This window comes from Gadus macrocephalus, chromosome 7 (genome assembly GCF_031168955.1).
Source record: "Gadus macrocephalus chromosome 7, ASM3116895v1".
Classification (NCBI taxonomy): domain Eukaryota; kingdom Metazoa; phylum Chordata; class Actinopteri; order Gadiformes; family Gadidae; genus Gadus; species Gadus macrocephalus.
This window is the reverse complement of record NC_082388.1, coordinates 8,041,443-8,065,988: the sequence shown is the minus strand read 5'-3', so window position 1 is coordinate 8,065,988 and position 24,546 is coordinate 8,041,443. Positions and strand designations below refer to the sequence as shown.

Sequence of the window (24,546 nt, the reverse complement as noted above, 5' to 3'; positions counted from 1 at the left end):
AGGCTACCACAAGCCGGAGCTAGGGCTAGCAAGCTACAGGCAGGATCTGTGTGTTGCCTGGAGGCTCGGCCTAAGAGAGAGAGCTTGAAGTTTATTGATTACCTGATTACCTGCTGTTTGAGGACCGCTTGTTTGAGGACCCTCTTGGTGACGACCCCTGGACACAGATAACGGAGTACGTACTTTGGATCCCCCTTTCCCCCACCCTGGTGAAGCTATTTACCCTGTAAATAAATCACCCCTTCAAACTGCTTTGTGTGTTGTGTCGGTTTATCTGTATATCTTGGTGGATTGGAAACCCCACACCCACTGGCCCGCTACAATATATATGTTAGAGCATTAGTTTCCTCTCCCCTTTCTTGTGTCTATTGTGTGCTGTGTGTTCCTGTTCACCTGATTCCTTTGTAATTTCTTTGTTGTCGATTACATGCGTGAACTGCTGTTCTTAATCAGTTTCTGCCGAAACCAAAAGTCTCAGCCTCAATCCCATCAATCAAAATCGTGCATTCAGAATTAGCTGACCACATACTTTTTACTAACTGAGTAGAAAACCTTTAGCTTAATAATTATGTCTGTAATGCTGTGGATTTTTTATTGCCCTGTACTTAACACTTAAAATCCCCCCCCTTATACACCTCAGAACTAAATCTGTAGCGGTAAGAGATTTCTAATAGTTGCTACATGAAATCAGGACAGGGGTCAAAGATAAAGACAATTATCAATCAAAACCATTTGTCTTTTGGTTGTCTCCAAGCAACACGCCATGTTATGTTAAAAATTAAAGGTGACTTCCTTTGTAATAGTTGTTAAACCAAAATATGTTTGGTTTAACAAATCAAATTTATGTTATTTGGATTTAAAAATATTCAGAAGACAAGACATAAACACAAGGTAACCGAGCATTCAATTACATTTTAAACGAAAATCTGAGCCATAAAACAAATCATTGGAGCCATTGGAGCATTTTATTACAAACAAGTGTTTGTTTGAGGCACCTCCCTGTTCCCACTCCTCTTAGTGGTAACCGGAGCCTAACCATCTTAAGCCTTAAGGGACGGGTGTCAGGTGATAGAGGTGACAGCCCACTTTGTAGACTACTGTTAATGTGAGCACAAGCAGGAACCATTGCCTCAAACCAGTCAGTCAAGCTTGGAGGCAGTATGCCTGTTTTAGAAGGCCTGGTCTTTGTCCAGACTCCTGGTTGTGTCCTCATATGGACAGTTCTACTGCTGCTACTCCTCTATTTCCTCTCCTCCAGGCAGGGTTTCCATGTCCACCACAAGGAGCCTCCAGGACCCAGAGGACTTCCTCTTCTTGGAAACCTGCTGCAGTTGGATCTGAATAGGCCACACAACACCCTGATAGAGGTTTGTACTGTTGGTGTTGAACAAAACAAGGCAGCCCTTTAAACTGAGAGGCTACGCTTTCTGAATACACGGACTGGCTCTCTGGGCATATTAACATGTATGCAGGCGTGTTATAGCATGTTATACAACACAAGTGAGCATGCTTATTGGGTGGCTGTGTGATGCACACACAGTAGGCTACTAGCATGGGACAGTAGGTCATCTCCCCTGGTCATTTATTGTGTTGAAAACTGCTATATTAGATGAACAATTTCAAAACATCTATAGACCGCACAGCGGTGGACATTTTGAGATTAATTAACCAGTAGGAAGAGTAATAATACATTTTTGTATTAGGGATTTGTTATCGTATCGACAGGGATCCGCCATTACTTTTCATAGGGGGCCACTTTTATAATCCCTGTGGAAACAATGGGCCGCTTAACCTCCAGCCCATTCGGCCATCGAGCAACCGAACCGATCACCCCTTGACAGTCTTCTTGTTTTGTGTAGGTTTTGTTTTAAAAAACGTTCATGCACCCAGGTGTATGCGGTCTCAGATTGTACAAACGAAAAGTGATTTACACATTCAATGTATTACACTACTAATTGTATATTGGATATCTATGGAAGAGGATTAGGGCCATGTGATTATTTTTGGGGTTCTGACTTTAACCTAAGAATTCTGACATTAAAGTAAGAGTTTTGAGTTTAATGTCAGAATTCTGACTTTAATATCCGATTTCTGACATAAAACTCTAAACAATAAAATAAATTACAAGTGATTATTTTTAGGAGTTCTGACTTTATACTTAGATCTGACTAGATACTTTTGTGATTAAAGTCAGAATTCTCACTTCAGACTCTGAACTCAAAATATTGTCATGTGCCCCTAATACTTTTCTGTAGATATCAGAAGTCTTCCTTAACATGATAATCAAACAGAAAAATAACTATTAAGTTGAGTATGCATAAAAATACAACAAATAAGTAAGCCTATACTTTGCAGAGTTCCAGATAGTTTCATATTAAAAAAAAATTAACAGAAGGGGACTTGTTAATCCCGAAATCAAACATTACAAAAATAGTCAAAATATAAAACATATTTTAACAATTGTTCAGTTCAATAGTGTTGCTGATATTATTTGGTGCACGAGGGAGGGGGGCTTGAGTAGGGGGAAATGCTAGGTTAAATTTGTTTGAATTAATTTAATACATTTTATTTTCTGTGTGGATTAATTATTGTGACTCTTATTGTGCTTAAAGCAATTAAGTGACCGAACACTATTGATGTCTCTACACTGTAAAAATCAAAAAGTTGAGCAAACTCAAAATTGCAAGGCAACTTACTGCAATCAATTTTTGAGTTTTGAGCCGATCAAAAAGGTAATTTTCTTCTTTAGACAAACTTGAAAGTTAGAGTTATACCAACTAAGATTTTTATATTTTACAAACTCAAAAAATTAAGTCAGGGGTGTTAACTTAATATTTCAAATTAAGGTTAATATTATTTAAAAAAAAAAAACATTTCAAAGAATGCAAAACAAGTTTTAAGTTTTAAAACACTTTATTAAAATTAATAATTTGAAACTTCCATTTTACATTTCTGAATGCCAGACAGCGATAGAACAAGCAACATGTAGCTAGTTCAGCAGCAGAGAATGGCTGTCTGAATGCAGCAAACCAAAGTGTAGAACGATAGTTATGTTATTATAACTCTAGTTCTATGATTGTAGGCGTAGCCGTCTAGGCTTCGCCTTATGGGCTTGTCCCGTGCGCGCGCCTGCGCGCGCTGAAAATTCAAACTATGCACCTATCAGCGTGGGCACCGCCCACATTTCCCACGGTATCGTGTCTATATAACGCGGTGTATACCGTCGCTCATCCTCCAAGCTTTTCTTTCAGCAATTGGAGGGTACAACAGGTGGGAAACTAGACGGCTACGCCTACAATCATAGAACTAGAGTTATAATAATATAACTATCGTTCTATTTCATGTAGGCTACGCCGTCTAGACTTCGCCTTATGGGCTAAGGTGAAGCTCCGAGCGGAGCCCGATCAATGTACTCCTGCTGGACCCCAGTCAAAAAGACCTAAGTCACCAGAACACATTAAGACTCAAAAAGCCAAGGAAGTGTAAAACACAACAGCTTTATAAAAAACTAATTCCTCCTAGATCAAGCAAGGCAATGATCAAAGGAGAAAAAAGTGAGTCTGTAAAGACTCCGGCTCTATTCCGTGCTTCATGGAACCCATGAAAGGAAAAGAAAAACCAGAGCAACTAGGTTTCCATTAGGTCCGCTACCACCGGGGGCGGAGCTACGGAATTTGGCTCTCCAATAATGGGACTCTCTCGGCCGTTTCTTATTTGAAGAAAACGGCGGGAGTGCCACACTGGTAAACAAAACCACCAGACAATTGGCGAGCCAATAGAAAACCCCCTAGCCTGTTTTTCATTTGAAAAAAGGTGGGAGAGTAAGACTGGTAATTAAGTCCAACTCGCCAGCCGGCGAGAGGAAATCCAACCACGACGCTTTAAAGAACATGTCTATATTCTTAAGCCGTAAAAGGGGTCCCGGACTCTAGCACAGAGTTGCCGAGTGAGCCCCTGGACATGTCTAACATGTAAAAACGGACAAAGGGGCCGGGGGAAGACCAAGACGCAGCCGCGCAGATGTCTTCCACCGAAACGCCCTTGAGTAGAGCCGTTGAAGCGGCCACGCTCCGTGTGGAGTGAGCTTTAACGCCCAACGGTGGCGCAAAGCCCTGCCGAGAGTAGGCTAAGCAAACACCCTCACATACCCAGCGAGAAAACCGCTGCTTAGAGAGAGCGCGGCCCCTGCTAGTGTCGCTATAACACACAAACAACTGTTGTGTGGAGCGGAACGCTGCCGAGCGATTCACGTACATAGCCAACGCCCGAACCGGGCACAGGAGATGCAACTCCGCCTCCGCCTCACTAGAATGAGGCGGGGGGTGAAAAGCCTTAAGCACAATATCCCTCGACCGAAAATAACTATTAATGTTCTTCGGGAGGAACGCAGGATTAGGTCTGAGCAACGCGAAGGAGCTGTCCTCGTTTAGCAACAAGCAACTCGGGCTGACAGACAGAGCGGTTAGCTCACCGGCCCGCTTGGCAGAAACCAAGGCCAACAAGAGCGCCGTCTTAAATGACAGGGCATCCAAAGGGGCCTGAGAGAGAGGCTCGAAAGGATCCCTGGACAATCCGCGCAACACGGTGGGGAGATCCCAGCGTGGTGTAAGCACGCGTGAAATAGGCCTAACCCGTCTAGCCCCACGCAAGAATCTCTTGACCAGTGGATGGCTGAAGATCGGTCCACCATCACAGCCTGCATGGCCAGCCGAAACGGCTGCCGCATAGACCTTGATAGTGGAGAAGGCCAAACCTTTTTCCAATAAGTTTTGCAGAAACGAAAGCACGCTTCCCACCTCGCATTGAGATGGGACAGCGTGGTTCGTCTCACACCAATTAGAGAAGGCGCACCACTTCGCCGCATAGAGGGAAGAAGTAGAAGGCGCACAAGCACTCTGAATAGTGTTGATAACCGTCTCAGGCAAACCTTTGCCCTGCAGGATCAACCTCTCAGGAGCCAAACCAACAGCCGTCCCGAGACATCGGGCGGGTGGTGCACCGTCCCGTGGGCCTGTGAAAGCGCATCCGGCCTGAATGGTACTGGCCAAGGCGCCGACCGCGAGAGCGCGGCCAGCTCTGGAAACCAAAGAGCTGAACGGTTCTCCGGGGCCACTAATATCAGGGACAGTCTCTCCTGTCTGACCCGTTCCAGAAGAGGAAGGATCAGCTGGAGCGGGGGAAACGCATACAAGAGAGCCCGCGGCCAAGGTGTGTGTGCCAACGCATCTACCCCCAACGGGGGAAGATCCCGAGGGCTGAGGGAGAACCACCATCTGCAGTGCGTGTTCTCCCGGGACGCGAAGAGGTCCACCTGCGCTGTCCCGAACCTCTGCCAGATCAGTCTGACAATGTCGGGATGTAACCGCCACTCGTCTCGGCGGGGACCGCCTCGAGACATGAGGTCCGCCCCAAAGTTCTGGGCGCCCGCGATATGCAGGGCTCTCAGACTGCGGAGATACTGATGAGCCCAAAGCCAGAGCTCGACCGCCTTTCGGTGGAGAGCAGGGGAGCGGACTCCCCCCTGTCTGTTGATGTACGCCGCCGCCGACACGCTGTCTGTCCTGATCAGAACGTGGCGGCCGCGCACCAGGTGAAAGAAATGCAACAGCACTTTCCTCACAGCGTCGAGCTCCAACACATTTATGTGTGCTGTAGGGGGCGTGCGCCACTCGTCTCCGACCGAGTGAGAGAGGCACGTTCCTCCCCAACCCGTCAACGAGGCGTCCGGGAAGACCACTACGTAGGACGCCACCCTGCCCAGGGGAACACCCTTGAGAAGGGCGGAGGGTCGTTTCCAATATTCCAGGTCTGGCGACACCGAACGGGGAACGAGGAGCACCCTGAGCTTGTGTCGCCTGGGGTCCAACCGTTGGAGAGCAAACCACCGCTGGAGTCTGCGCATAAAAAGCAGACCCAGGGGGACCACGGGGTGGGCAGCTGCCATCAGCCCCAACAGGCGCATGGTGGACAGTGAGAGCGCCGACAGGATGGCGGGAGAGCGCCGACAGGATGGCGTCTCGCCGAGGAGGCGAAAGCATCGCAGTCATGGTGGCTGAGTCTAGGCAAAGCCCCAAGTAGACTGTCTGCCGGCTGGGGAGCGGGGAGCTCTTCTCCCAGTTGATGGCAAAACCCAGGAAGGAGAGATGGTTTATCACCAACATGGTGTCCCTTCTCGCGGTCTCTTCTGAGTTGCTCAGAATAAGCAGATCGTCTAGGTAGAAGAGAATCCTCTTTCCCTGACGTCTGAGCGGTTCCAACGCCGTCTCCACACACTTCGAGAAGGTGCGCGGAGCCAGGGAATAGCCGAACGGCAGACACTGGTACTCGTACGCCATCCCCATAAAGGCAAAGCGGAGAAACTTCCTGTGCGCCTGCCGAACAGGGACATGGAAGTAAGCATCCTTGAGATCCAGGGATGTGAACCAATCGCCCTCTCTCACACACCGGAACAATGCTCCGACCGTGAGCATTCTGAACTTCCTCGTGGCAACGAATCTGTTGAACACGCGAAGATCCAGAATAGGTCTCATTTCCCCTGACTTCTTGGAAACCAGGAAGTAGCGGGAATAAAAACCTAGGTGAGACTCGTGGGGGGGAACGACAGTGATGGCCCCCTTTACCAAGAGACGTGCCACCTCTGCTGCCAGAGCCGTGCTCGCAGCCGGGTCCCGTAGCGTGGTCTCCACCAACCCCATAAAGGGTGGGGGACGACGCTTGAACTGTATGGGATGGCCCCATCTCAACGTGGTGTCCAACCACGATGGCAGAACGCACACCGCTCTTGCCAACACGCATAGCGGTTGGAGAGAGGGCGAGCCGACAGCTGAGGAAGACCGTCCAGGAATAACCCGTATTCCTCTGCCCCTACCGCCTCCACACTGCGTGTGAACCAAGGGGGGCTTCCCACGAAAGGGAGGAGGCTCAGCAAACGTAGGAGACGTACCAGAACTAGCAGCTGTAAAAACAATGAGCTGTCTAGACGTCGCGCTCGTGCCCGCTGAACAGGGAGCGAGCCGTCCGGCCGCAGCACCTGTGCGCATGCGCTGTCCGCAGGCTGTAGCCACAGCACGCGGACCCATCTCCTCACCTATAATGTGGGGAACCAGGAGACCGGTACAAGCGGCCGTATCCACGGGCTCGTGCAACGAGTCTCTGATCCGTCCATGAGGCTCCAAGGGACGCCGCTTCTTAGAAGCAGGTGAACCAGAGGCTATGTGAACACGCCGTCCGACCGTCACCCTACAGCCACCGGGCTGAGAGGGCGAAATAGGCAACATGGAGGAGCGCACCACAAGCGTAGGACGCAGGTGGCCTGGGGAATATCGCTCTTTAGGTACCATGTACTGCCGTTCGGCCGAACGGTCTTTACTCTTTTCTTTAATAGGGAAAGAAAAAGTAGGAGCAAGCGTCCGGAACTTCCCGGTCCGTGGCGCTGCTGCTCTCCCCGTGCGCGGCGGCTGCGGCTGCTGCACCGGGGCTGGAGTCGGAGGCGGTCCCATGGAACGCTGGGACCGGCCTAGACCGCGCTTCCTCTCAGCCTGCTGGCGGGAGGAGCCCGTGACAATCGTCCCGAACCGGGAACGATTCTCACGGACTGACTGCTGGTGCGCGAGCACCTCGTAGAACCTGGGACCAAATAGGCCATCCGGCGCTAGTGGACCCTGGACGAGGCAGGCCCGCTCTCGTTCCGGCACCGCAGTGTGGGAGAGCCATATGACCCTTTGAATCATGGTAGCCCACGCCATATGCTGGCCGGCCGAAACGGCTATCGGCTGGCATAGCTGGAGGATGGCGCTGGAAAAGCGGGAAACCGCCAGCCATCTCGCGGCTTCCTCCGGGCCGTAGGCCTCCCTGTCAGCCGACAAGGGGATCATGGCAGAGGAGAGCAGGGCGATGTTGTTGACCGCCGCCGCGGATTGAGAGGCACAAACGAACACCCTGTCCGTTAGGCCGACAATCTGCTTCTGGAGGCGGTCGGGGGGCAGCGGCTTTTCGTTAAGGAGCCCGGCGCCCGGACAGAGAAGCGCTGCCAGGGGAGGCTCCAGGCGAGGGATCCCCCTCGCCTGAGTATCGGCCCACCCCTCCACGTTGGTGAAATCCGTGTAGGATCTTACCAGAGCCTTCAGGGTCGAAGGGTCCTCACCGGCAGCAATAAACAAGTGCTGCAAAGGCGGGAACAAGGGGCACTGGGTAACCCGCCGGGAAAAATATGGGGTGCGAAAGCACTCGCCCTGCATATCGTCAGATACGGGGGCGAGAGGCGGGACCGGCATGGGAATCCCTTAGATGGCCGCCGCCTCACCCATGATCTCCCGGAAGAAATCGGTCATCCGGCGCGGACCCTCGTGTTGTATGACGGTGGCGGTTGTAACCCGAGAGCGGGAAAAACCGGACGCCGAGTCGCCGAAGACGTCGTCCAGGGAGGCGTCGATGATGCCACCGTCGACGTCAGGTCCGAACAGGTCGATGGCGTCAGCCATTTCCACCGCAGGGGAAAAGAAGAGATGCCTGGAGAGGATCCCCTCTTCAGGCAGCTTCCGGCATGCGACACAGGAGACGGGGGCCGCCATAGCAGCCGCGGCGTGGTCGGCGCCGAGGCACCAAAAGCACGCCAAGTGCCCGTCACCCGGTGCCAGGGAGGCGGGACAGGAGGCGCATAGGAGTCCTGAAAAGGACCTAGCTCTAGGAGCGCTCTCAGGTGGCCCTGAAAAGGGCCGTTTGTCCGCGGCCTCGCCCGAGCCGCTGCCACCGGCTTGGGAGATCCGTGTTGAAGTTCTCATCTTCTTAATTGTAGTTCTCAATTTCTCGCTGATAAGCACAAGTGCTGAAAGAAAAGGGAGGATGAGCGACGGTATACACCGCGTTATATAGACACGATACCGTGGGAAATGTGGGCGGTGCCCACGCTGATAGGTGCATAGTTTGAATTTTCAGCGCGCGCAGACACGCGCACGGGACAAGCCCATAAGGCGAAGCCTAGACGGCGTAGCCTACATGAAATAGAAGAAGTTCGACATTATGGTCAAACTTGTTCTGCACGAGACGGGAGCCCAGGTTAAACGGTGACGCAACTCTCGTGCCTCATACACCGCACGATCCCGAGAGCTACCTTTATTTAACACACACCCGCAACACACAGCGCACCGCACAACCAACCAACGGACATGCAAGTCTCGGTAACGGTGGCGGCAACACTACGCACAATAAACAACACACAAACAATAAAGACCCCAAACCCGTTAACCCAACTTAACCTAACAGAAACAAATTGACAAAAGGCAATAAACCCCTTTTTCCCAACCGGCATCACGAATACCCAGACTCCCCGGGGGGTTGTGTCGAAATGCGCATGTGCACCGTAGTTGGCCCAGCCTCAGACAGAGTCTGACTTAAACCTTAAACCCGTGTGTCTTGCTAACAAAGAGACTACAGTGAGCCCAACTCTTGACCCAAAACTCAACATTGTTGGTTGGACTAAATTGCATTGCACAGTTGACATGAATACTTAATGTTTTATATTCATTTTACTCAGAAATCATAATGAGACCAACAATTTTAAGTTTTCGTTTTTACAGTGTACTTTTCTGATCACCACAATACATTTTGGTTTGTTTTCAAGCTTGTTTGCCAAAGAGGCTAATTTAGCCAACAATAATAATGACTCAATGTCACTGTGTTTAAAAGATAGGAAATTATAGAATGATTTGAATCTTTTAGTTCTGACATTTTCATGCAGCTTTTGGTTCAGGTTCCATTTTATGGTTGTGTTCATGGGTTGTTTACTATATTTTATTTTTACTTTCTATTTACTACAACTACAGTTCTCCAAGAAATATGGATCGGTGTTCACAGTTTATTTTGGACCTGAGAAAGCGGTTGTCCTGGCCGGGTACAAAACAGTCAAACAGGCTCTGGTGGACCATGCCGAAGAATTTGGAGGCAGATACGTTTCCCGTGTTGCTGATGACATAAACCAACAACATGGTAACACACAACACTGTAATTTAAATACACTGTAACCCTTAAACTTAATTTTAAAAAGGCCCTACTTCTTAAAAGGCTTATTATGAGTGATTATTTTAAGCAAACAGCAAATGCACTTAACTTTAATATTGAATGCAAAGAATAGTCGACTGTTCACTGTGTTTCACAGGCATTTTGTTTTCAAATGGAGATAATTGGAAAGAGATGAGGCGCTTTGCCCTGTCTAACCTCAGAGATTATGGGATGGGCAAGAAAACAGCAGAGGAGAAAATCCTAGAAGAATGCCAGTATTTGATAGAGGTGTTTGAGAAGCACAAAGGTAGGTATTATTAACTCAATGTATCATGCCCTTTTTACCTCACAATGTCCCATAAAATTTTCATAATCTAACTTTACAGGTCAGCCATTTGACACAACACAACCGATGAACCATGCTGCTTCCAATATAATCTCATTTATTGTGTATGGCAGCCGATTTGAATACAGTGACCCACAGTTTAAAGGAATGGTGAATAGAACAAATGAGAATGTACGCATTATTGGAACCGCACCAATACAGGTAAGCATTTAATAATGAACAAACAAATATGAAATTCAGTGAAGACTTCACTGACGAAAACTAAATTGGCCATTTGGATCGTGATGTTTAATATTGATGCATGTTGTTCATGTGTTAAATGTGTTTATTGTTCACTTTGTCAGTGAAACATTTTCTTTTTCTTTTTTTCCAACTTGTGTTGACAGTTGTACAACATATTTCCCTGGATGGGAAAATGGATCAAGACTGTTAAACTCCTCAAGAACAATGTTGAAGTTCAGGTCAATCATTTCAGGGACTTAATCGATCAACTGAAAACCTCCTTGAACCCAGAGATGTGCAGATGTCTCATCGATTCATTTCAGATCCGTAAACAGAAGGATGAGGTAAAAAAAAGTTTTCCATACAAGTCTCGCTCATGTAAAAATAAAACAATCCTATATTTATTTTGACACAATCAGGCCAGAAAAGATTAATGAGTGGAGAGCTCTCATGCTATCAAGAGCCGCACAGAAAGCACTGATAGAATGGGAGGCCCATGGACCAAGGATCATCACAGCATCGTTCAGAACAACAAAGGAGAAGATAAAGATGAATGTCATCCAATGCTACGCACCAACGAACACCAGTGAAGAAGAAGAAAAAGAGGAGTTCTACGACAGGCTTCAGAACATCCTGGACGAATATCCAGAGAAAGATACCACCGTCCTCATGGGTGACTTTAATACAAAGGTAGGAAAAATAAACATCGGATATGAAGAGGTGATGGGAACACATGGACTTGGAGAAGCAAGTGAAAACTGAGAGAAGTTCATGGATATCTGCGCACTGAACAAGCTTGTTATTGGAGGCAGCATCTTCCCACATAAGAGGATACACAAAGCAACATGGGTATCACCAGACCACACAACAGAGAACCAAATAGATCACATCTGCATAAGCAAGAAGTTCAGAAGATCACTACAGGAGTTAAAAGGGGGGCAGATGTAGCATCTGACCATCATTGGTTAACTGCTAGACTGAAACTCAAGCTCAAGAAGAACAAGACGGAGACAACAGCTAACAGACAGAAATACAACGTGAGCCTATTGAGGGACGCAGAAAAACAAGGGAAATTCAGACTGAAACTATCAAACAAATTTGAAGTTCTCCAGGACCTACTTGAAGACGAAAACAGCATCGACAGTCAGTGGCAACATATTAAAGACGCACTAATATCCACATGCCAAGAAGTGGTTGGCTACAGGAAATTCCAGCAAAAGGAGTGGATATCTACAGAAACCCAACAAAGGATCCAAACAAGAAAAGAGAAGAAAGCACTAGTGACAAACAGTCGTACAAGAGCATCCAAGGCAAAGGCACAAGAAGAGTATACTAATATCAATAGAATGGTTAAGAGGAGCATTAAGGCGGACAAGCGGAAATACATCGACAACCTAGCCGAAGAAGCAGAGGAAGCAGCATGAAATGGAAACATGAAACAGTTGTATGACACCACCAGAAAGCTGTCGGGCAAATACAGCAGGCCACAAAGACCGGTCAGGGATAAAGAGGGAAACAGCATTAAAACAAAGGACGGACAACTACACAGATGGGCAGAACACTTTGAGGAGCTGCTAAATAGACCCCCACCAGTAAACCCACCAGATATCCAACCAGCACAGACCGACATCCCCATCAGCTGTGACATACCCAGCAGAGAGGAGATCAGGAAAGCGATACAGCAGCTGAAGAGTGGGAAAGCAACTGGGCCAGATAACATCCCGGCAGAAGCCCTAAAGGCAGACGTTGGTATCACGGTGAGCCTGCTGCATCCACTCTTCAAAAGGATCTGGGAAGAAGAAGAGATACCATCTGACTGGAAAGAGGGCCTTATTAACAAGCTCCCAAAGAAAGGAGACCTGGGATACTGCAACAACTCTAGAGGGATCACCCTACTCTCTGTGCCAGGCAAAGTGCTAAATAGAGTCATCCTGGACAGAATGAAGGATGCAGTTGACCACCAACTGAGGGACGAGCAAGCAGGATTTAGAAAGAATAGGTCCTGTGTCGACCAGATTGCCACTCTTCGCATTATCATAGAGCAGTCACTAGAGTGGAACTCCCCACTCTATGTCAACTTTGTAGACTACGAGAAGGCATTCAACAGTGTACATAGAGAGACCGCATGGAAGTTATTGAGACACCATGGAGTGCCCACTAAGCTAGTGAACATCATTGAAAACAGCTATTCTGGAATGACCTGTAGAGTGATACATGATGGACAGCTCTCAGAACAGTTCCAGATCAAGACTGGGGTCAGACAGGGTTGTCTTCTATCCCCATTCCTGTTTTTACTAGCCATTGACTGGATCATGAGAACAACAACAGAACAAAGGAAGAACGGAATCCGATGGACATTATGGACACAACTGGATGACTTAGATTTCGCAGATGACCTGGCACTACTGTCACATAGCTACCACCAGATGCAAGACAAGATCAATACACTCATAGAGACTTCCTCACAAGTAGGACTTAACATCCATGAGGGAAAAACAAAAAACATAAGGATAAATACAACTACTACGGAACCGATCACCCTTGGTGACACCATGTTAGAAGAGGTAGAGTCCTTCACCAACTTAGGGAGTATCATCAGCAGTCAGGGGGGTACAGATGCAGATGTAAAAGCTAGGACAGGTAAGGCAAGGACATAATTTCTACTTCTCAAGAACATCTGGAACTCTAGAGAGATACGGGAAACGACTAAAATCAGAATCTTTAACTCCAACGTAAAATCCGTCCTGCTCTATGGGGCAGAGACATTGAGAATCAATAAGATCAAAATAAACTAGAACTGCAAGCAGTTATGCAGGGGTCCAAGAAGTGTGCATTTCGCCGGCACAACGCGACAAGAAATGTGCATTTCGCCGGCACAACGCGAAGCATGTGTTCAAAACGCTACCCTGAACCTGTGGATACAAAGGATTTGACTGTGGTAGGAGTAGCGAGAAGTCAGTGTAGCGTTTTCGCGGCGAAATTTTGTAGAAGATATACAATTTCCTTGTTTATTGCGCCCCCTAATGGCGAAATTTCCGAGATTTTTATCGAACGTCATTAAGGTTAGCACCAACATGTGTGTAGAATTTGGACTCGATCCGATGTCCAATTTTGGATTTTTTTGGGATTTTTAATTTTCCACATCTAATTAAATAAAGTGCAAACCTTCATAAACAAATGTCTCAGAAGAATCCTGAAAATCTACTGGCCGAACAAGATCAGCAACAACGATCTGTGGACAAGAACAAAACAACCCCCAGCAGCAGACGAAATTGGACGAAGAAGATGGAGATGGATCGGGCACACATTACGCAAACCAGTGTCAAACACCACCAGACAGGCTCTGACCTGGAACCCTCAAGGGAAGAGAAGCAGAGGACGTCCTAAAAACACCTGGCGCCGGGACCTCCATGCAGACACCAAGAGACTGGGAGGCACCTGGTCGCAGATAGAAAAGAACGCCAGTGACCGTGAACTCTGGAGGTCCCTTGTCGACGGCCTGTACCCCAGCAGGGGTGCTACAGGGCACTATGTTATTTTGAGCCACAATGTAAAACATGAGAGTTTCATCAGGTGTTTGTTTTCTACTTGAACACAGGACTCCTGTGTAACAGACTCTCTCTACCATGAGGAGAATCTGTTAAAAGTAGTGAGCAACCTTTTTGCTGCTGGAACGGATACCACAGGAACCACCCTGAGATGGGCTCTGCTTCTCATGGCCAAGTATCCACAAATTCAATGTAAGAAAGACATTCATCCCTGTACAGAGGAGTGCCCAATGGGAGAATGTGTCACATGTTGCGTTACTCTGATTTTGTAGGTCTATCCAATCACATCCAGCGGTATTTAGGTCTGTGCACGTTGATATCACCCCTTCAAAATTGAAAATGATTTAATTTAAAATAAATCAGTTTGTGGGCTAACTCAGGGCGCATTCACAGTGCAGTTGATACTTTGTAACGTTTTTTGGTTTGGTTAGCGCTCACACTGACTTTTCCTGGCATGGTCCGCCAGTTTACACTGACGAGGTAATATACCGGCTTGATTTCGCACCCCAATTTACCCTCTCGAACCCTACAGATATTGGGGGTTTCATTTTCATGTAAATGTGAATAGACGGTTCCCGGTTCCAGGGGCGGGACTCGGTTAGAGGACAAAAAATGTGCGACCCACAGACAGGAGTTTTTCGTTTAAAAGCAGTAGACAGCTAAGAGAGAGCAGGTTAACTGGTCGTCAAGACAACAGACAACATCACCACGAGTTCTTCAAACTTGAAAGACGTTGAAATCTGCGAGCTGCTCACCATCATGGAATTCATGTACGAGAAAGCAGCAGAGGAACTTTCCTAACGAGGCTTTCGTCGGGTTAAAAAACAAGTGGTCAGCAAAATAAAGAATATGTTGGTGTTTTTGCACTTGCAAATAGTAGCTTATTCTGAGATGTCATCCACTCATTCTTTCATGTGAGCTGCTTGAATAGAAAATACAAAAAAACATTTGGAGAATGCAGATTATTCTAAAGAGGTCTACTCTCCGTGCGTAGCCCTGCCTACTCCAATGAACTGAGGCCCCGTCCACACGAAGCCGAAACGGGCGAAACCGTTACGGTTTCGATCTATCCGGTTTCGAAGTATCTCCGTAAAGACGAAGCCAAGCGAAACCGGATAGATCTGTAGAAACGCTGTAGTAAACATTCCAGGCCCATAAGGGGCGCTGCTTCTGGTACACAAATCCAGAAGAAGAAGAGGCGAGCATGCGCATAAAGGCTGCCCCCCGAACCACTAACAACACAAACAAACAGCTCTTCTACGATGGCGAACTAGATTCTCAATAAATAATGGCTTAGCAACCCAACAAGGGACATGATATGCTGCAGAACGATTACAAGCTTGTAGTCCGCCATCATCTTTTTTGTTGTGATTTCTGAGACTCCGCGGGCTTAAGAGCCATTGGCTAGGAGGTCGAGGGGTGGGGCGATGATGTCATGGTTTGCGGTTTCAGTCGGTTTCAGGCGTCCACACGAAACCAAAACGAAACCGGATAGATTTGAAACCACCTCCGAGGGTGGTTTCAGAAGTTTGCGGTTTCGGTCAGCGGATTCGCCGGCTTCGTGTGGACGGAAGGCCGAACCGTACAAGACCTTTGCGGTTTCGCCATGAAATCGGCTTCGTGTGGACGGGGCCCAAGAAAGCCTGTTCTGTGACGAAGGAGGATTATACCCCCTCGGTTTAACACAGGCAAGACAGTCAAATTGCAGGGTGTGCCAAGCAGCGACAGTACAGGCGTGGCAGGGTAAAAATGCCTTATGAGTAATATTTTGCCCACATGTTTGACATGCCTCGTAAACCAACAAAGCAAAGTGGGAAATCCCCCAGCTTTCTTGCAGCATTACACAGAGGCACGCCCCCTTTTGGTCGGTCCCACTCGGGATTCTGATGCCGCGTTTCCACTGCAGGGTGCGGAACGGATCGGATCGCAAAGGGGCGGTAGGGAGGGGGCAGTATAGCCCAGCTCAGTTCCGAGGTCGCGTTTCCACTGCCGACAGTACCCTTGGTGGTAGGCCGGATGTCAATCGCCGCGGCAGCTACGTAAACATCGTAAACAACGTCTTCCTCCGCAAGAATGCAGACGAACGTCTCCACCTCCTTGTTCGCCCAAGCAAGCTTTTTACGCGACATGTTAATTGTAAAGAATAATACCTTGAGGCTACTGTTTGTTTGTTTTTATCCCCGCGTCACCCAGAAGTGACGATTCTGTTGACCAATCAACGGAGGGGGGGTGTAGCTAGAATTCCAGGGTACCCTTTCAGGCGTCTGGTCTCGTTTTGGGTACCGCAACGGAGGAGTCCCTAGAATGGGGTCGGAACGGGTACGGCAAAGTCCGGGTCACGCCCACTTTTGGCGGTGGAAACGCGATCCGACCCGCACCTTTGCGATCCGATCCGTTCCGCACCCTGCAGTGGAAATGCGCCATGAGAGTCTAGCGCAGGGGTGCCCAACCAGTCGATCGCGGTCTACCAGTAGACCGCCGACAGATCCCAACTCGAGGGGTGAAGAAGAAAAAAAAAGTTTTTTTTTTTTAAAAATACAATTTGCGCGGGACATATACGCGCGGTAGCGCATGCGCTGTCAACAGCAGTTGAAAGCCGTCAACAGTAGTTACGCACTCCTAAACGTTGGCATGGCTGAGGGGAAACGAGCTAAGACCTATCATTTTCACCCTGAGTGGGAGGAAGATTATTGATTATTGTTGAGAAGGTGCCGCGCGCTGATGGAATAAAAACCCCACTGAAGTCCGTAGGTTCACGCCCGGGCTGGTAGATCTCGGGAGGTTGGCTACTTGAAAAGTAGATCTTGGGTCAAAAAAGGTTGGGCACCCCTGGTCTAGCGAGTTTCAGTAGGTTGACTGTACGGTGCGACAAAGAAATTTTATTCGTACCACGTTTGTCATTTTTATGTAGATTTCAAATGCTTTAACACACTTGATTACATTGCTGCATTAATCCGGTCACCAATTTATGCATTGCACGGTCTTGCTGTGAGTGCAATACAATGTAAAGTTGTGTTGTTTGTTTTTGAGCTGGTTTGCTAAATAGGCTAGTAACTATCATTAACAATGACTAGCCAATGACTCACAAAGACAAATCGGAACTCTGTAAGTGCTGCAAGCCAGGAAATAACATCACAAGAGCAACTCATGCGGGTGGTGTACGAGGCATCTCAAACACACCATAAGGGCCCTGTTCCAAGGGGAATTCCATGTGTAATTTATTACATCTCCTTAGTCCCCTGACAGGAGCTCCTTATCTCATGTCTAGATCAGAGCTGGTTGTAGGGTATGTGGTGAAGCCGTTATCTCTCTATATTCAATGACATCATTCTATTTCTCAGGTCAAATATATGTTAAGGTTAACTCATTATCGTCACAATTGAAGCTAAGGTGGACAAGATTTTGTTTGGTCCACAACAGCATTTGATTGAGCCTTCACATCCACCCCAAACAAGCCATAATATCAGGGGGAAAGCTCCAGGGTTAGATTAAAATGAACCAAACAGCTCAGGTGTGGCAGCACCTTAAAGGTCAATGTGCACCAGATACGGTACGGCTCTGCTACGGAGGTCGTGCGTGTGCTGGAATAGAATTGTGAATTCAGTTTAAAAGTCATTAGTTGAAAGGTTAAACTCTTTCAATAATCAGATTTTCATAGTTGCATTCTATATACTAATTACTATTACTATTAGTTATAACTAATAGCTGTTGAAGACTGAGCGACAAAAATGATGTATGGTTTCCTTTGTGCACATCCCCTAGCTCAGGTCCAGGAGGAGCTGAGAAGGGAGACAGGGAGTCGTCAGGTCAGGGTCGAGGACAGGAAGAAGCTGCCCTTCACTGATGCCGTCATCCATGAGACCCAGAGACTGGCTAGCATTCTCCCTGTGGCCCTTCCTCATGTCACAACGCAAGATGTCACCTTGCAGGGATTCTTCATCAGAAAGGTCAGACTAAACTCAATAAATTGGGCTTGACCATTCTATTTTTACAGAAAAAAGGCGGAGATGATTCTTAATCTTATAGGTTGTATCAGCGATGTTGAGTGACGTCACTTCTGTTGGTATTTGAAGCAAGATCCCAAACAAAAAGAGCCAGATCGCCCCGCCCTTCCGTGTTAAGTGCATCCAGTAAAAACTATAGTTATGATATCATACTTCTAGCTCTATGATTGTAGGCGTAGGCGTAGCCGTCTAGGCTTCGCCTTATGGGCTTGTCCCGTGCGTGTGATCGCGCCCACTGAAAAATTCCAACTATGCACCAATCAACGTGGGCACCGCCCACATTTCCCACGGCACCGTGTATATAAAGCGGCACAAACCTCCGCCCATCCTCTATTCTTTTAGCATTTTCAGCAACCCTAAACTAGACGGCTACGCCTACAATCATAGAACTAGAGTTATAATATCATAAAAATCGTTCTATTTCATGTAGGCTACGCCGTCTAGGCTTCGCCTTATGGGCTAAGGTGAAGCTGCGAGCGGAGCCCAATCAATGTACTCCTGCTGGACCCCAGTCAAGAAAACTTAAGTCACCAGGGCACATAAGACTCAAAAAAGAGTCTGTTGTGTTTTGCACAGAGGATGTGCAAAACACAACAGCTTAATAAAAAACGAATTCCTCCTAGATCAAGCAAGGCGATGATCAAGAGAAAAAAGTGAGTCTGCAAAGACTCACTTTTTTCCAATCCGTCCTTCATGGAATCCATGAAAAGTGAAGGGAAAAAACCAGAGTAATACAGTTTCCATTAGGTCCGCTACCACCGGGGCGGAGCTACGGAGTTCGACTATCCAATAAGGAGCTTCTCTCGTCCGTTTCTTATTTAAAAAACGGCGGGAGTGCCATACTGGCAGACAAAACCAACTCGTCAATCGGCGAGCCAATAGGAACCCCTCTACTCCGCTTTTCATTTGAAAAACGGCGGGAGAGAAATACTGGCAGTCAAGTCCAACTCTCCACCCGGCGAGAGGAATTTTAACGAAGCCGCTAAAAAGAACATGCCTTCATTCTTAAGCCGTAGAAGGGGCACCGGACTTCAACACAGAGTTGCCGAGTGAGCCCCTGGACATGTCTAACATGTAGAAACGGACAAAGGGGCTGGGGGAAGACCAAGATGCAGCCGCGCAAATGTCTTCCACCGGAACGCCTCTGAGTAGAGCCGTTGAAGCGGCCACGCCCCGTGTCAAGTGAGCTTTAACGCCCAATGGTGGCGCTAAGCCTTGCCGAGCGTAGGCTAAGCAAACACCCTCAAATATCCAGCGAGAAAACCGCTGTTTAGAGAGAGCGCGGCCCCTGCTAGCGTCGCTATAACACACAAACAACTGTTGTGTGGATCGGAACGCGGCCGAGCGTTTCACGTACATAGCCAGCGCCCGCACAGGGCACAGGAGATGCAACTCCGCCTCTGCCTCACTAGAATGAGGCGGGGGGGGGAAAAGCCTTAAGCACAATACCTCTCGACCAGAAAGAACTATTAATGTTCTTAGGGAGGAACGCAGGATTAGGTCTGAGCAGCGCAAAGGAGCTGTCCTCTTTAAGCAACTGGCAGCTCGGGCTGACAGACAGAGCGGTCAGCTCACAGGCCCGCTTGGCAGAAACCAAAGCCAATAATAGCGCCGTTTTAAAGGACAGGGCATCCAAAGGGGCTTGACACAGAGGATCGAAAGGGTCCCTGGACAACCCGCGTGGTGTAAGCACGCGCGAAACAGGCCTAACCCGTTTAGCCTCACGCAAGAACCTCTTGACAAGTGGATGGCTGAAGATTGGTCCAACATCACAGCCCGCATGGCCAGCCGAAACAGCTGCCGCATAGACCTTGATAGTGTAAAAAGCCGAACCCTTCTCCAATAAGTGCTGTAGAAAAGCAAGCACGAGCACCCTGGATAGTGTTGATAACCGCTTCAGGCAAACCTTTGCCCTGCAGGATCAACCTCTCAGGAGCCAGACCAACAACCGTCCCGATACATCGGGCGGGTGGTGCACCGTCCCATGGGCCTGTGAAAGCGCATCCGGTGAGAGCGCCGCCAGCTCTGGAAACCACAGAGCTGAGCGGTTCTCCGGAGCTACTATAATCAGGGACAATCTCTCCTGTCTGACCCGTTCCAGAAGAGGAAGGATCAGCTGGAGTGGAGGAAACGCATACAAGAGTACCTGCGGCCAAGGTGTGTGCGCCAACGCATCCACCCCCAATCGGGGAAGATCCTGCGGGTTGAGAGAGAACCACCACCTGCAGTGTGTGTTCTCCCTGCACGTGAACAGGTCCACCTGAGCCGCCCCGAACCTCTTCCAGATCAGTCTGACAATGTCGGGATGCACTTGTCGCGGCGGGGACCGCCGCGAGACATGAGGTACGCCCCGAAGTTCTGGGCGCCCGCGATATGCAGGGCTCTCAGACTGAGGAGATACTGATGAGCCAGAGCTCGACCGCCTTTTGGTGGGGAGCAGAGAGGAGCGCACTCCCCCGTGTTTGTTTATGTACGCCGCCCACGACATACTGTCTGTCCTGATCAGAACGTGGCGGCCACCCACCAGGTGAAAGAAATGCAACAGCCCTTTCCTCACAGCGACGAGTTCCAGCACATTTATTTGGACTGTAGGGGGCGTGCGCCACTCGCCTCCCACCGAGTGAGAGAGGCACGTTCCTCCCCAACCCATCAACGAGGCGTCCGTGAAGACCACTACGTAGGACGTCACTCTGCCCAGGGGAACGCCTTGAGAAGGGCGGGGGGGTTTCCCCAATATTCCAGGTCTGGTGACACTGAACGGGGTAGGAGAAGCACCCTGAGCTTGTGTCGCACGGGGTCCAATAAAGTCTGCGCATAAAGAGCAGACCAAGGGGAAACACGGGATAGACGGCTGCCATCAGCCTTAACAGACGCATGGTGGACAGCGCGGTCACGTTTCTGAGAACGCGAAAGCGGGAGAGCGCCAACAGGATGGCGTCTCGCCGAGGTGGCGAGAGCATTGCTGTCATGGCGGCTGAGACTAGGCAAAGCCCCAAGTAGACTATCTGCCGGCCAGGGAGCGGGAAGCTCTTCTCCCAGGTGATGGCAAAACCCAGGGAAGAGATATGGTTTATCACCGTCATGGTGTCCCTTCTCGCAGCTTCCTCTGAGTTGCTCAGAATAAGTAGGTCATCGAGGTAGAAAAGAAAACTCTTTCCCTGACGCCTAAGCGGTCCCAACGCCGTCCCAATGCCGTCTCCACACACTTCGAGAAGGTGCGCGGGGCCAGGGAGTAGCCGAATGGCAGGCAATGGTACTCGTGGGAAAAAGTGGGAGCAAGTTTGCGGAACTTCTGGCCCCGCGGTGCTGCTCTCCCCGGCTGCGGTTGTGGCTGCTGCGCCATCCTTCAGGCAGCTGAAGGATGGCGCTGGAGAAGCGGGAAACCGTCAGCCATCTCGCGGCCTCCTCCGGGCCATAAGCCGATAAGGAGACCAGGGCAGAGGAGAATAGGGTGATGTTGTTGACCGCCGCCGCAGACTGCGAGGCACAGACTGCGAGGCACAGACGAACACCCTGTCCGTCAGGCCAGCAAACTGCTTCTGGAGGCAGTCGGGGGGCAGCGGCTTCTCGTTAGGACGCCATCCGGCGCCCGGACAGAGAAGCGCTGCCGGGGAAGGCTCCAGGCGAGGGGGACCTCGTCTGAGTATCAGCCCACCCTTCCAGGTTGGTGAAGTCAGTGAAGGCCCTCACCGGGGCCATCAGAGAAGAGGGGTCCCCACCCGCAGCGGTGAAAAGGTGCTGACCCGGTGGGAACAGGGGGCACTGGGTAGCCCGCCGGGAGGAAGGCTGCGAAAACACTCACCCTGCATGTCATCCGACATGGGGGCGAGTGGCGGGGCTGAAATAGGGCTGCCCTTGATGGCCGCCGCCTCACCCATGATCTCGCCGAAGAGATCGGCCATCCGGCGCGGTCTCTCACTCGGGGACGATAGTGGATTCGGTGGAAGCCCCGGAGCGGGAGAACTCGGACGCAGAACCAGGAAAGACGTCGTCCAAGGAGGCGACGAGGTCAACCTCGAAGTGCTAGTCGGCGTCCTGGGCGTCCGGAACTCTGGCCCCGAAGATGTCAATGGCCTCTGCGAGATCCACTGACGGGGAGAAAAAGAGGTGCCTGGAGCGGAGCCCCTCTTCAGGCAGCGTGCGCCAGGCAGCACAGGAGGCGGGGGCAGCCAAGGCAGCTGCAGCGTGTTCAGCGCCGAGGCTCCTGAAACACGAACGGTGCCCGTCACCCGGCGCCAGGGAAGCGGGACAGGAGGCTCACTGAGGCCCTGAAAAGGGCCCGCCAGCTCTTACAGGGGTGCTCTCCAGTGGCCCTGAAAAGGGCCGTTGATCCGTGGCCCGCCCACGCCGCTGCCACCAGTAATCTTATTCACATCTTCGTTTTCGTTGATCAGTACAAATCACTGAAGAAAAGGGAGGATGGGCGGCGGTTTGTGCCGCATTATATACACGTGCCGTTGGAAACGGGGGCGGTGTATATAGTCACATCTTCGTTTTCGTTGATCAGTACAAATCACTGAAGAAAAGGGAGGATGGGCGGCGGTTTGTGCCGCATTATATACACGTGCCGTTGGAAACGGGGGCGGTGCCCACGTTGATTGGTGCATAGTTGGAACAAGCCCATAAGGCGAACCCTAGACAGCGTAGCCTATATGAAATAGAACTGTCATGAACGCAGCGCAAAACCCCACAACACCAACCCCTTGTCTGTGATTGGTTGGAATACCATTTATTTTAGTTTTGAGTGGTTGGTAGTACCATTTGTTTTTGTGTACGATCTCGGAGCATAGGAAGAGATGCGTTTTTTTAACGCCCTGCTAATGGGGCGGGGAGCTAGCGAATCGTGAGGAAAGATCAGATGAATGAGATCATTTATGTTTCGGCCTAGAATCGCTGATGCAACCTTTAACACAAGATGCATTCAGAGCTTATTTTACTTGAATAACTATTACAACTTATTTTATTGAAGTATATATATATAGATATATTCAATTATATATAATTGAAGTTACTGGAACCCTTGTGTTATCTAAAATTCGGTTGAAGGATATTTGATATTGCTATATAAACAGGGAAATATCCTGAAAACGAGAGACTACTCCTTGACTTGGTTGGACGCAAAAACAAACGGACCGTGATCAAGCGAAAGTTAAAGAAACTCCCTTTCAGGTAGTTTCTTCTCGGCTCAGGGTTGAAAAATTAAGCCCAAAAAAATGAATGCCGGATATTGTCATCAATAACAAATACAGAGTTGTTATTGTTACATGAGAATAAATCCTGTAGACTCAACTTAAATTGAATGAAAAGGTATTTATCAATTTAAAACGTTATAAAATAGTTTATATTTGAAGCTAGTCTGGACTAACTCTATGCAGACTTTAAGCTGATGTCCAGCGCTGACTCATGACCGGCTGTCTCTGTGTTGCCAGGGGACCACTGTGTATCCACTACTGACATCTGTCCTTCATGATGACAATGAATGGGAAACCCCAAGCACATTCAACCCTGCACACTTCCTAGACAAGCAAGGGAGATTTGTGAAGAGAGACGCATTCATGCCTTTTTCTGCTGGTAGGATTTACCCATTTATATTCACAATACACTACAACTCTTCTTTTCAAATGAATTGGATGAATACAAAAATTAACAAAAATGTAAGTGTTGCACTTGTATTGTCTCCAAGGTCGCCGGGCGTGTCTGGGTGAGGGTCTGGCCAGGATGGAGCTCTTCCTCTTCTTCACCTCCCTCCTTCAACGCTTCAGATTCACTCCTCCACCCGGGGTGACGGAGGAGGAGCTGGATCTGACCCCAGCAGTGGGCTTCACCCTCAATCCTTCACCCCATCAGTTGTGTGCGGTCAGCATTGTCTGAAGAACAGCTACTATGTATTTGAGCAAACATGGGTAGCTGAACCGTATATTAGGTTGATAATAAACTTGACTTTACCTTCATTGGATATGTTATTGTAAAATAATAGTAGTAAAGTAGTAATTAATCTTAAGGTAACATAAAAAATAAAACCACCTCCAGAAATAAGCACACACTTCTTTTTATCCAAACCACCAACACAGTAAAACTTGACTGTAAAACATATGTCCAGCCCACATATATTGGGGTTTTGTTGTTTTGAAACCAAAGTCATGACCACTTTACGTTATCCAAAGACCAAAAGTGTTATTTTAGCATAAATATATCATCAATTCATTTCAACATAGAAGATGTTTTAACCAAAAATGGTTACTTCGACCATTGTAGGAAAATAATGACCGAAAATAGTTTGCGAAAACAGCTGTGAATGTTGTAGAGAAGATTTTTACAAAATGTATGTCTACAATATGAATGCATGCAATGTGATATTTCAGCCAGAAGATGGAAATATATTATAGGCTAGTGAATACACTTCATATCCTGCATATTTCCAAACCACCCT

General features: G+C 48.7%; 1 protein-coding gene across 1 annotated transcript; it reads left to right on the top strand.

Moving 5' to 3' along the window:
• Nucleotides 1–993: 993 nt before the first annotated feature.
• Nucleotides 994–24,067, top strand: LOC132461308 (cytochrome P450 2K4-like). The gene is made up of 9 exons (XM_060056359.1): nt 994–1,367; nt 9,822–9,984; nt 10,154–10,303; nt 10,383–10,543; nt 10,729–10,908; nt 14,163–14,304; nt 17,875–18,059; nt 23,546–23,687; nt 23,800–24,067. Exons 1-9 carry the CDS (start codon nt 1,161–1,163, stop codon nt 23,985–23,987), a joined length of 1,518 nt encoding a protein of 505 aa, XP_059912342.1. The 5' UTR covers nt 994–1,160; the 3' UTR covers nt 23,988–24,067.
• Nucleotides 24,068–24,546: the final 479 nt, after the last annotated feature.